This window comes from Mesoplodon bidens (assembly GCF_964165515.1).
Source record: "Mesoplodon bidens genome assembly, chromosome: 4".
Taxonomy (NCBI): Eukaryota; Metazoa; Chordata; class Mammalia; order Artiodactyla; family Ziphiidae; genus Mesoplodon; species Mesoplodon bidens.
The window spans coordinates 111,731,399-111,745,837 of NC_138160.1; the positions used below are offsets into that span (position 1 = coordinate 111,731,399).

The following is a 14,439-nucleotide window of genomic DNA, read 5'->3' on the forward strand; positions in this document are numbered from 1 at the left end:
TACTATTGACACACTACACCACAGTGGTACATTTGTTAAGATAGATAAACCTATGCTGACATGTTATTTTCCTTCTCCCTGAAGAACTTTAAATAGTTCTTACAAGGCAAGCCTACTGGCAACAAATTCCCTCAATTTTTGTTTGTCTGAGAAAGTATGTATTTCTCCTCCACTTTTGAAGGATAATTTCACAGGGTACTGAATTCTAGTTGGTGGTTGTCTTCTCTCAATACTTTAAATATTTCACTTCACTCTCTTCTTGCTTGAATGGTTTCTGAGGAGAGGTCTGTAAATCTTATCTTTGCTCTTCTATAGGTAAGGTGTTTTTCCTTCTGGCTTCTTTCAAGATATTTTCTTTGCTTGATTTTCTGATGTTCAAATCTGATATTTCTATATGTAGTTTTGGGGGCATTTATCCTGCTTTGTATTCTCTCAATTTCCTGGATCTGTGGTTTAATGTCTGACATTTTAATTTGGGAAAATTTTTAGTCATTATTGTTTCAAATGTTGCTTCTGTTCCTTTCTCTGTTTCTTTCCATCTGGAATTCTAATTATGTATATGTCACACCTTTTGTAGTTGTCCCACAGTTCTTTTTTTTTTTTTTGTCCTTTTTTCTCTTTGCTTTTCAGTTTGAGAAGTTTCTATTGTCATGTCCTCAAACTCAGATATTCTTTCCTCAGCTGTGTCTCTTCTACTACTGAGTCCATCAAAGGCATTCTTCATTCCCGCTATAGTGTTTTTGATCTCTAGCACTCCTTTGATTATTTCTTAGAATTTCCATATCTCTCCTTATATTGCATGTTGTCTACTTTTTCCTATAACTGCCTTAGCACATTAATCATAGTTATTTTACATTTCTGGTCTGATCATTCTAACACTACTGCCACATCTGACTCTGGCTCTGATGCTTATTCAGCCTCTTTAAACAGTAATTTTTGCCCTTCAGTATGGCTTGTATTTTTTGCTAAAATGTGGACATGATGTACTGGGTAATAGCAACTGTGGTGAATACGTCTTTAGTAATGCACTGATAAATTGTAGGGATGGGGAAGCATTCTACAGTTCTATGATTAGGTCTCAGTCTTTTATTGAGCCTGTGCCCCTGGACTGCAAACATCACTGGTTCTTCTCAGTTTTTTCCCCCTTGAGTTGAGACAGGATGGCTAGAAAGGACCATCTTGTAGTAATCGGGTACTTCCATTCGCCCATGTGGAAGGCTAGAGGGAGCTGGAATTGAATAACTTTCTTCCTCCACTTAGAAGGGGAGAGCTGGCTGGAATCAGGTACTTCCCCTCCCCAGGTAGGTTAGGCTCTGATAAAACCCCAACAAGTTAGGCTATTGTAAAACACTTTCTGTTGAGGGCAGGCTTTGTTAAGAAGAACAGAATATTCTGATGTATTTCAAAATGGTTCCTTTTCCCTTTCCACTACCAGAAGCATGAGGGTATTCTTCTCTGATATTCACTGTGAGGATCTAGTAGGGTTTCTGGACGTAAAACTCACAAAAGTGTGGAGGTTCCTCTGATGACTGGGTCCCTCTTGAGTTTTTAACTTTCAGAGTTGTCCACACTGAGCCTTCAGCAATTCATCAATCACACTTTTGGGTTTCCCACCCCAGCAGTGGTTCACAGGGAGGTTTCTGTTCATGTGTTTCTGCTCTGGTAAGTCATTATTCTATGCATCCACCTGTCTTTCCATATTTTGGTGTAGCAGTTTACCATGTGACCTTACTTACTTCTTTGACAGATCTATAAAGAGTTGCTTATTTTTCAGTTTGTTCAGGTTTCTACTTGTTGTTAGGACAGAGTAGTGACTTCTAAGTTCCTTTCATGTTGGACCAGAAACTGGAAGTCCTCCAATTTTTCAAAATTCTTTATAACACTGGACCTCCAAGCAGCACTCAGCATAATTGGCCACTCTCCCTTTTAGGAGAAAAAGCTCTCCTCCCTTACCTTCTATGATACCATATGCTGTTTATTTTCCCTGTTCTCTCTGCCCACTTTTCCTTTTCCACGTGACTGTAGAGTTTTTCAAGAATTGACCCTGGACCCCCTTTTCTTCCTTATTCTCTAGATACCCTTTCCCAGGTGATTTCACCCACTACCATGAATTTTAAAATATCTATAATATTGTATACTCCTGTTCTGTTTTCCTGACCTGGAAACTTACAGCCAATGGCCCTTCCAACATTTTCATCTTTATGTGCCTTCAGATCTCCTGCCTTTCCTATCACATTATATAGCACCATTATCCATCAAAGCTGCTTAAGACACAAACCTAGAAGCCTTTATTGACACCTCTCACTCTTTCATCCTCTATGTCCAATCCATAAACTCTATAGGCAAAATTATCTTCAATCCACGCATATTTTTCCATCTCTCCTACAAAACATCCTAGTTAAAGCCACCACAATCTCCCACCAAAAACCTTTGCAACTTTCTATTAATGAATCTTCCTGCTGACACTCTTGTCCTCTTTCAATTTGCTCCCCAAAGTATATAGTGACCATACGGTACAGTGGAAAAAGTACAGGTTTTAGATTGAGAAAGACTTGTCACAAGCTCCTCAAGCATATTGGTTAATATCTAAACCTCATTTTTCTCAGCTATAAAATAGCTAAAAAATAAAACAAATGAAAAACTTACCTGATAGGAATGCTATGAAAAACATATAGTTAATGAAAAGTGCTTAGAATAATACTTTACACTGAGTAGTCACTCAGATAGTAGCTCCTGTTATATACATAATCAAGTCTGAATTCCTCCCCAAAGACCTCTAGATTCCAGGCCTAATGTACCGATTTACAGTTCCTTAGCATAGAACACTCTTCTGGCTACAAATCAAATGTGTTATTTTCACTTTAAATTCATTATTAATAGACATCCAATTTAAGGAAATTGGAAAATTTTTAAGTTTTAATCCACTTTCATTAACTTTATATAGAGTATATATTTATGCAACAATAATGCAATCTAAGTGCTAAGCTCCAAAAATGTTTTCCATTATTGGCTTAAATAGCTGAAAAATAATTCCTATAAAAGTGTTGTTTAAAAGAAAATAGTATGTCCCATATTAATGAAATTTATGGTTTATAAGGTTATTCTGCTTCAATACTTGCTTTTTTCTTTGTTTTTTGAGGGGTTGAAGGGTAATTTTTCTCAGCAAGTAAAACTCCACAAGATGCATTATCTATAATAAAAATATACTTTAGTATTTTAATTATTTAACCTGTCATTAACTCTAAGTACAGAAAAGAGAACTCAAATTTGAGGAAAAAATGGATTTTAATGACTATGATTTTGTAATAGTTTTAGAAGAAAAACTTAATGTATGTTGAACAACCTGACTTGCTACAGAAAGGAGAAAGAATTCTTAAAAATACCTTTATCTCAAGAGCTTCAGGTTTCACAGGAGTAAATAAATTGTATATAAAAGATTTACCTTTCAATTAGTAGAGAAAGTTGCATGTGATTAGAATTCTTCATTAATTATCCTTCCATTTCTACTATCCTGTATTTTCAGTCTCTCCCTTTCTACTCCAACTTTCCTACCAGCATTTAAAACATACTCAGGCCTCTTTCATCTTACCAAAAGCTTTATCTGTACCCCAAACCCTTTCCTGCTACATAGATCCCAATAGCCTTTCAAATCACCTCCCTCTGCAGTCCACTATCCACACTGTATACCTAAAATACAAATCTAATATCATCTGCTTAACACTCTTTAAAGGCTTTCCACTTCCCTCAAGTTAAAACTTAAGCTCCTTAAATTGGCATACAAAATCCTATTTTTATAATCACCGTATCGCTTACATATTTCCAGCCTCATTGCAGAGATTAAACATAGGATGCCCACTTAAATGTGAATTTCAGATGAATTACAAATTCTTTTTAGTTTAAGTATTTTCTGTGTAATAGTACAGCCTAGGCAATGTTTATGACATAATTATATTAATAAATTATTTGCTGCTCTTCTGAATTCTAATTTCACTGGGCATTGTGTATCTTTATTTGCTAAATCTGGTAAACTTTGAGGCTAATCATTCCTCTCATCTCCATCTCCCAATGTAGAGAGAAGCTGTAGGTTTGAGAGTTCTGTAAAAGATAAAATTAGTACTAAGATTTGGTAATAGATTAGAGACAGAAATGACAAACAGGAAGGTGTTGAGGATGATCCCATGTTTTGGTTTATTAAGCTACATTTGTTGAGATGGAGGGCACTGGAGGAGGAAGACTAGGTTAGGTCTTTTTTGTAACAATTCTCAGTCATCAACCCTTGTTTTATTTGATCTCTTGGAAAATTTTGTTACAGCTGTTTCTAAATGTTGAAGTGTTCCATTTACATTCTTTTTACATGTCTCTTTTCTATTTCTTTTCTCTTCCTAAGTAACTCACCTACTCTAACGGCTTAAAAACATCTATACCTGACTCTAAATATTTGTCTGCAGCCCCAGTCTCTGCCCTGAACGCCGGACTCTTGTGTCACAAACTGCTTTCACGACATCTCCAGCTGAAGGTTAAAAAGCCTCTTAATGTTTTAATATTTTCTTAAGGTACTCCATATGTACAGTAATGGGAACAAAACTTATACTTACATGTATTCATCCATATAATTATCACCCAGATCAAGACATAAAATATTTCGAACACCCCAGAAATTTCCTATATGTTTTTTCCCAGTCAGCACCCCCTTTTTAAAGATTACCTCGATTCTGACTTCTGTCAGCCAGAATAAGTCTTGCCTGTTCTTGAACTTCATATATATATATAAAATAAATGAGTATATACCTGTTTGTGTTTGCATTCTTTCATGTAACAGTATGTACATGAGCTGACAGATCAAATTTAATATGCAGAAACCAAAGACTCTTAATTATTCTCCTAACTTGCTCTGCCCTACAATGTTCCTATCTCAAGAAATGATACCACCGTTCATCTAGTTGCTCAAACCAATAATTTAAGAGTCATTCTTGACTTTTCTCTTACTCAACAACCAGCCTAATCAGAAAATCCTGGCCCATCCACCTTTAAAATATATTCCAAGTCAGACCACTGAAATCACTTTAGTCTCAAACACCATTATCTGACCATTACAGTAGTTTATCTGACAAGGTTTCCTTGCTTCCACTCTTACCCCTTCGTCTATTATCCACATAGTAGCCAGAGTGATAATTCTAAAATATGTACCTAACCATGTCATTCCTCTGCTCTAAGATGCACTTATCAACACATTTAGAAAAAAAATCCCCACTCTTTGGCGATGGCATATGAGAGTACATTATACCACTTGATCACCGACTACAATTTCAACCATTCATTTTTATTTCCTCATCTTGCTCCAGTCACACTAACCTCTTTTCTCTTCTTCCAACATGCTAAACACATTCTCATCTCATGGCCTTTTCACTTGCGATTCCCTTATGCCTGGCATGCTCTGCCACCAGATTTTCACATGGCCCACTCTCTCACTTCATTCAAGCTCTGTGCGAATGTCACCTCCTCAGAGAGGCCTATCCTGATTAGCCTGTCTAAAACAGCATCCCTAGTCACACACTCTGTTTTTACCCTTCTTTATTTTCTCTCATTACTCTTATTTTTGATGTTGTGATATATGTATTTGTTTATCTGTTTATTTTCTTTCTTTCTCCACTATAACATAAACTGTTAGGGCAAGAAATTTGTCATGTTCCCCAGCAACTAAAACAGTTTGTGTTACACTGTAGATGCTTAATAAATATTAGTTGAATGAGTGGAATTAAGGAATGATGACATAAGGTGTCTCTGAAACATCCAAGAGGAAATGTCCAGAAGGCAGCTACATATAAGGGTCTTACCTCAGAGGAGAGTCTAGAATGGAAAATTTGGAAGCCCTGCCTTTTATAGGACACTTATACATATCAGTGGGTAGACTGAACAGAGATTAAAATCTAGGAATCAGCCTTTAAGAACTCCCACATTTAATAGCTAATAGCAGTAGATAAGATTGCAAAGAAGACTGAGCAGGAGATGTCTGAGGAGTAATTTCTTGTTTGTTTGTTTCTATTACTAGACTATGAACCCTTGAGGCCAGGAATATAGCCATTTCTTGGTTTCCTAACACTTAGTAAAGAGCCTGACAAACAACTGGAACAAACTTGGATTTGCTGAATTAAGGAATGTGTAAAAAATAACTCTAGAGCAAGATGTAATTTATTTAATTTAAAATTTTAAGTCAATCAACCACATAAAAGTAAGAATACACAAGCATACATAATTACAGAATCAATATTCTGCCTTACTACCAGGCTTTATAAATAATATTTTCCACAGCCAAAATCTGGCAAGAACTAGGTAAAATCATGATTGTTTTTGATACCCTTACCAACTTTCCCTTTCATATCTTTCTTCCCTTGTTCACAAGTTCCTTAATTGTGATCTATAAAGCAAATCTTCCTTCTAAGGCTCACCCTCCAAGGTAGTAGGTGCTACTCTTTCCAAGGATGTGTGCTTTTACAAGTTTAGTTTTTATCACTAGATTCATTTCCCTTAGAACAGAAACCATCTTAAGCATTTTTATACCCACACTTCCTAACATAATACCTGGCATTTTCTAAATGCTCATTAAGACAACCACTTAAAGTGAAGACAACACCAAAAAACTCTTTTTTTTTTTTTAGTTCATACAAACATTTATATCCATCAGGAGCAAAGCAAGCAATTCTTTAAATTTATCTCCAAACAGATGCTATAAAACTTCTTGCAGGAAATAAAGAAAATAGAAATCTGAAATACAATAGATGTTAATAAGGTTGTAAAGGTCTTGCTATGTTTATTCTAATAGTAAACTAAATAATAGAGGGCCAAAAATGCAAGGCACTTTGTTGATTCTTTTATTTTTCAATCATCACACATAACTCCAATGCATCTGTTTACTGATTATCTTCCTCTCCTATGACTGAAATTTGCAAGGTCAGGGAAAATATATCACTCCTTATTGGTATATATAGTAATACCTAGTACAGAATACATACTCAGTAAATGTTTATTAAATGAATTAATGATGGGTGCTGTGGGGATAGTTAAGACTTAACCTCACATATCTTCATTTCTTAAACACAACCACACTAAAAAGCACTCAGTTTCCTGGGCTACCAGTTTTCTTAACATATACTGTGGCACTGTGACAAAAATGAATAGAGGGAGTCAGGGTCAAGAGGTGTACTAGGAGGAAACAAAATTCGCATCTCCTCACAACTAGGGCACCTAGCAGGCACCGGTGGGGGACCACAGACACCTAAGGGGATAGAGGAACCCCCAGCAACTGGTGATCTCTCCTTCTGGCTTGTTCCCCCACCCCACCCCACCCTTTTTTTTTCTTTTTTCTGTTGTGGCTTTATTTTACCTTGTTGCACATGTTTCAATTATAGTTTTATTTTTCCTAATATATTTTTCATCTTTCTAATTTTATTTTGTTTTTTTATTCTTTGATATTGTACTGCTCCTTTTTTTCTATTTTTCTTCTTATTATTATTTTTTTACCATGCCACGAAGCTTGTGGGATCTTGGTTCCAAAGCTGGAGGTCAGGCCTGAGCTCCTGTGGTGGGAGTTCCAAGTCGAAACCACCGGACTAACAGAGAAACCTCAGATCCCAGGGAATATCAATCAGAGTGAGGCCTCCCAGAGATCCTCATCTCAGCACCAAGACCCAGCTCTATCCAACTGCCTGCAAACTCCAGTGCTGGATGTCTCAGGCCAAACAACCAGTAAGACAGGAATACAGCACCACAAATGAAAACAAAAAAATGAAGCAACAAAAAAAATATGTTACAGACAAAGAGCAAGGTAAAAACCTACAAGACCAAATAAATGAAGGCGAAATAGGCAAACTACCTGAAAAAGAATTCAGAGTAATGATAGTAAAGATGATCCAAAATCTTGGACACAGAATGGAGAAAATACAAGAAACACTAACAAGGCTCTAGAAGAACTAAAGAACAAACAGTGATGAAGAACACAATTAGTGAAATTAAAAATACTCTAGAAGGAATCAAAAACAGAATAACTGAGGCAGAAGAACAGATAAGTGAGCTGGAAGATAATATGGTGGAAATAACAGCCAGGGAGCAGAATTAAGAAAAAAGAATGAAAAGAATTGAGGTCAGTCTCAGAGACCTCTAGGAAAACATTAAACACACCAACATTCGAATTATAGGGGCTCCAAAGAAGAAGAGAAAAAAAGGGACCTGAGAAAATATTTGAAGAGATTATACTCGAAAACTTCCCTAACATGAGAAAGGAAATAGTTAATCAATTCCAGGAAGCGCAGAGAGTCCCATACAGGATAAATCCAAGGAGAAACATGCCAAGACACATATTAATCAAACTATCAAAAATTGAGTAGAAAGTAAAAATATGAAAAGCAGCAAGGGAAAAGGAACAAATAACATGCAAGGGAATCCCCATAAGGTTAACAGCCGATTTTTCAGCAGAAACTCTGCAAGCCATAAGGGAGTGGCAGGACATATTTAAAGTGATGAAAGGGAAAAACATACAGCCAAGATTACTCTACCCAGCAAGGATCTCATTCAGATTTGATGGAGAAATTAAAACCTTTACAGATAAGCAAAAGTTAAGAGAATTCAGCACCACCAAACCAGTTTTACAATAAATGCTGAAGGAACTTCTCTAGGCGGGAAACACAAGAGAAAGAAAAGACCTACAAAAACAAACCCAAAGCAATTAACAAAATGGTAATAGGAACACACACTTCTATAATTACCTTAAATGCAAATGGATTAAATGCTCCAGCCAAAAGACACAGACTGGCTGAATGGATACAAAAACAAGACAAGTATATATGCTGTCTACAAGAGACTCACTTCAGACCTAGGGACACATACAGACTGAAAGTGAGGGAATGGAAAAAGATGTTCCATGCAAATGGAAATTACAAGAAAGCTGAAGTAGCAATTCTCATATCAGACAGAATAGACATTAAAATAAAGACTATTACAAGAGACAAAGGAGGACACTACATAATGATTAAGGGATTAACCCAAGAAGAAGATATAACAATTATAAGTATTTATGCACCCAACATAGGAGCACCTCAATACATAAGGCAAATGCTAACAGCCATAAAAGGGGAAATCGACAGTAACACAATCATAGTAGGGGACTTTAACACCCCACTTTCACCACTTTTTTTTGCGTGACACGGGCCTCTCACTGTTGTGGCCTCTCCCATTGTGGACCACAGGCTCCGGACACGCAGGCTGAGCGGCCATGGCTCACGGGCCTAGTTGCTCCGCGGCATGTGGGATCTTCCCAGACCGGGGCACGAACCCGCGTCCCCTGCATCGGCAGGCGGACCCTCAACCACTGCGCCACCAGGGAAGCAAAAGGAAAATAAATAAGGAAGCACAAGCTTTAAATGATACATTAAACAAGATGGACATAATTGATATTTATAGGACATTCCATCCAAACACAACAGAATACACTTTCTTCTCAAGTGCTCATGGAACATTCTCCAGGATAGATCATATCTTGGGTCACAATTCAAGCCTTGGTAAATTTAAGAAAATTGAAATCATATCAAGTATCTTTTCCGACCACAACGCTATGAGACTACATATCTATTACAGGAAAAAACCTGTAAAAAATACAAACACATGGAGGCTAAACACTACACTACTAAATAACTAAGAGATCACTGAAGAAATCAAAGAGGATATCAAAAATACCTAGAAACAAATGACAATGAAAACACGATGACCCAAAACCTATGGGATGCAGCAAAAGCAATTCTAAGAGGAAAGTTTATAGCAATACAATCCTACCTCAAGAAACAAGAAAAATCTGAAACAACCTAACCTTACACCTAAAGCAATTAGAGAAAAAAGAACAAAAAACCCCAAAGTTAGCAGAAGGAAAGAAATCATAAAGAGCGGATCAGAAATAAAAGAAAAAGAAATGAAGGAAACAACAGCAAAGATCAATAAAACTAAAACCTAGTTCTGTAAGAAGATAAACAAAATTGATAAACCATTAGCCAGACTCACCAAAAAAAAGGGAGAAGACTCAAATAAACAAAATTAGAAATGAAAAAGGAGAAGTAACAACTGACACTGCAGAAATACAAAAGATCATGAGAGATTACTACAAGCAACTATATGCCAATAAAATGGAAACCTGGAAGGAATGGACAAATTCTTAGAAAAGCACAGCCTTCCAAGACTGAACCAGGAAGAAATAGAAAATATGAACAGACCAATCACAATCACTGAAATTGAAACTGTGATTAAAAATCTTCCAACAAACAAAAGCCTAGAACCAGATGGCTTCACGGGCAAATTCTATCAAACATTTAGAGAAGACTTAAAACCTATCCTTCTGAAACTCTGCCAAAATATAGCAGAGGGAGGAACACTCCCAAACTCATTCTACGAGGCTACCATCACCCTGATACCAAAACCAGACAAAGGGGCTTCCCTGGTGGCGCAGTGGTTGAGAGTCCACCTGCTGACACAGGAGACACGGGTTTGTGCCCTGGTGCAGGAGGATCCCACATGCCGCGGAGTGGCTGGGCCCGTGAGCCATAGCCACTGAGCCTGCGCGTCCAGAGCCTGTGCTCTGCAATGGGAGAGGCCACAACAGTGAGAGGCCCGCGTAATGCAAAAAAAAACAAAAAACAAAAAACAAACAAACAAAAAAAGAGACAAAGATGTCACAAAGAAAGAAAACTACAGGCCAGTATCACTGATGAACATAGATGCAAAAATCCTCAAAAAAATACTAGCAAACAATCCAACAGCATATTAAAAGGATCATACACCATGATAAGTGGGGTTTATCCCAGGAAGGCAAAGATTCTTCAATATTCGCAAATCAATCATTGTGATACACCATATTAAAAAACAGAAGGATAAAAACCATATGATCATCTCAATAGATGCAGAAAAAGCTTCTGACAAAATTCAACATCAATTTATGATAAAATCTCTCCAGAAAGTACACATAGAGGGAACATACCTCAACATAATAAAAACCGTATAAGACAATCCCACAGCCAACATCATTCTCAATGGTGAAAAACTGAAACCATTTCCACTAAGATCCAGAACAAGACAAGGTTGCCCACTCTCACCACTATTACTCAACATAGTTTTAGAAGTTTTAGCCACAGCAATCAGAGAAGAAAAAGAAATAAAAGGAATCCAAATTGGAAAAGAAGAAGTAAAACTGTCACTGTTTGCAGATAACATGATACTATACATAGAGAATCCTAAAGATGCTACCAGAAAACTACTAGAGCTAATCAATCAATTTGGTAGAGTAGCAGGATACAAAATTAATGCACAGAAATCTCTGGCATTCCTATACACTAATGATGAAAAATCTGAAAGAGAAATTATGGAAACACTCTCATTTACCATTGCAACAAAAAGAATAAAATACCTAGGAATAAACCTACCTAAGGAGAAAAAAGACCTGTATGCAGAAAACTATAAGACACTGATGAAGGAAATTAAAGAGGATACAAGCAGATGGAGAGATATACCATGTTCTTGGATTGGAGGAATCAACATTGTGAAAATGACTATACTACACAAAGCAATCTACAGATTCAGTGCAATCCTTATCAAACTACCAATGGCATTTTTCACAGAACTAGAACAAAAAATTGCACCATTTGTATGGAAACATAAAAGACCCCAAATAGCCAAAACAATATTGAGAAAGAAAAACACAGCTGGAGGAATCAGGCTCCCAGACTTCAGACTATATTACAAAGCTACAGTAATCAAGACAGTATGGTACTGGCACAAAAACAGAAAGATAGATCAATGGAACAGGATAGAAAGCCCAGAGATTAACCTATGCACATACAATCACCTTATCTTTGATAAAGGAGGCATGAGTATACAATGGAGAAAAGACAGCCTCTTCAATAAGTGGTGGTGGGAAAACTGGACAGCTGCATGTAAAAGAATAAAATTAGAACACTTCCTAACACCATACACAAAAATAAAATCCAAATGGATTAAAGACCTAAATGTAAGGCCACTCTAAAACTCTTAGAGAAAAACATACGTAGAACACTCTATGACATAAATCACAACAAAATCCTTTCTGACCCACCTCGTAGAGAAATGGAAATAAAAACAAAAATAAACAAATGGGACCTAATGAAACTTCAAAGCTTTTGCACAGTAAAGGAAACCATTAACATGACTCAAAGATAGCCCTCAGATGGGAGAAAATATTTGCAAATGGAGCAAATGACAAAGGATTAACCTCAAAATATACAACAGCTCATGAAGCTCAATATCAAAAAAACAAACAACCCAATCCAAAAATGGGCAGAAGACCTAAATTGACATTTCTCCAAAGCAGATATACAGATTGCCAACAAACATATGAAAAGATGCTCAACATCACTAATCATTAGAGAAATGCAAATCAAAACTACAATGAGGTATCACCTCACACCAATCAGAATGGCCATCAACAAAAAATCTACAAACAATAAATGCTGGAGAGGGTGTGGAGAAAAGGGAACCCTGTTGCACTGTTGGTGGGAATGTAAATTGATACAGCCACTATGGAGAACAGTATGGAGGTTCCTTAAAAAGTTAAAAATAGAACTACCATATCACCCAGCAATCTCACTACTGGGCATGGACCCTGAGAAAACCATAATTCAGACAGAGTCATGTACCACAATGTTCACTGCAGCTGTATTTACAATAGCCAGGAGATGGAAGCAACCTAAGTGTCCATCATTGGATGAATGGATAAAGAAGATGTGGCACATATATACAATGGAATATTACTCAGCCATAAAAAGAAATGAAATTGAGTTATTTGTAGTGAGGTGGATGGACCTAGAGTCTGTCATACAGAGTGAAGTAAGTCAGAAAGAGAAAAACAAATACTGCATGCTAACACATATATATGGAATCTAAAAAAATGGTTCTGATGAACCTTGGGGTAGGACAGGAATAAAGACACAGACGTAGAGAATGGACTTGAGGAATGGGGATGGGGAAGGGTAAGCAGGGACGAAGTGAGAGAGTAGCATTGACATATATATATAGTAGCAAATGTAAAATAGATAGCTACTGGGAAGCAGCTGCATGGCACCGGGAGATCAGCTCAGTGCTTTGCAACCACCTAGAGGGGTCGGATAATGAGGGTGGGAGGGAGACGCAAGAGGGAGGGGATGTGGCAATACATGTATGCATATAGCTGATTCAGTTTGTTATACAGCAGAAACTAACACAACACTGTAAAGCAATTATACTCCAATAAAGATGTTAAAAATAAATAAATAAATAGGGGATTATGAAAATGATTAGTTTCATTACTAATTACCTGATTCTGAATTTGCAGTACTCTTTGGTTTTGGAGAAATACTTGGGTCTGCTAACATCATCATGCTAGAATAAGAACAAATTAATGGGATTCTTTTACTCTTTCAGTAACTTTTGAGAATCCTCAAATAATACTTAAAGACATTTGTATGCAATCAATTATCCTATAGAAAAAATAAAGCTAGTTAGAAAAAATGCTAACATATCTATGTGAACAAATAGTTTCATAATAAAGGGCAATATACTTATACATTCATCAGTGTGAGACAATATGTGTAGAGGACAAAGCATAGTATTTAGAATCAGACAGACCTTGATTTAAAGCTCAGTTCTGCTACTTATACTTCAGTGGCCTTGGGAAAGTTACTTTACCTGTCTTGAGTCTTGATTATCTCATTTATGGAAAAGGAATAGCAATCTTGTTTTCCAGGATTCGTTTTTTTTTAAAGAAATGATATCTCATTACCTTTTTACAGAAAACATTTATTTATTTATTTATTTATTTATTTAGGCTGTGCTGGGTTTTAGTTGCAGCACGCAGGGTGTTCTTTGCGGCAAGCAGGATCTTTTTTTTTTAGTTGCAGCATGTGGACTTCTTAGTTGAGGTATGCCGACTCTTAGTTGCAGCATGACTCTTAGTCGTGGCATACATGTGGGATCTAGTTCCCCAACCAGGTATCGAACCCAGGTCCCCTGTATTGGGAGTGTGGAGTCTTACCCACTGGACCACCTGGGAAGTCCCTTGTTTTCCAGGATTCTTGTGGTAAGCATCTCAAGTAACATTAGAGATAATACTTTAAAAAAATTAATACTCTGTTCTATTTTATACTTTCACAAATGAGACTGCCCCCAATCCTATCCAAATGTGTAAAAGAGGATTAGCTATTACAAGAGGAATACAAAATAATCAAAGCTCAGCCTCTGACCACCAAAGTGGAATTTCTGAGTCCCCAGCAAGAGAGTGGAGTTGAAAACTAAATGTGAGAAGATGATTTTTAAATTCCTATTACTGCTTTAGTGAAAAGTTGAACTCAGTAAGCAAAAAAGTATTTTATTCCTTCATATTTCCCCTTTAAATTT

General features: G+C 36.7%; 1 protein-coding gene across 1 annotated transcript in view; it reads right to left on the minus strand.

Moving 5' to 3' along the window:
• Positions 1-14,439, minus strand: part of MEIKIN (meiotic kinetochore factor) — a gene marked incomplete at both ends in the record, with an annotated part of 122,314 nt that overhangs the window by 73,363 nt on the left and 34,512 nt on the right. Inside the window, 2 exons of the mRNA XM_081232611.1 lie at positions 3,120-3,190; positions 13,361-13,425. Of these exons, the coding sequence (XP_081088737.1) occupies positions 3,120-3,190; positions 13,361-13,425 (136 nt within the window). The remainder of the gene's footprint in view (positions 1-3,119; positions 3,191-13,360; positions 13,426-14,439) is intronic.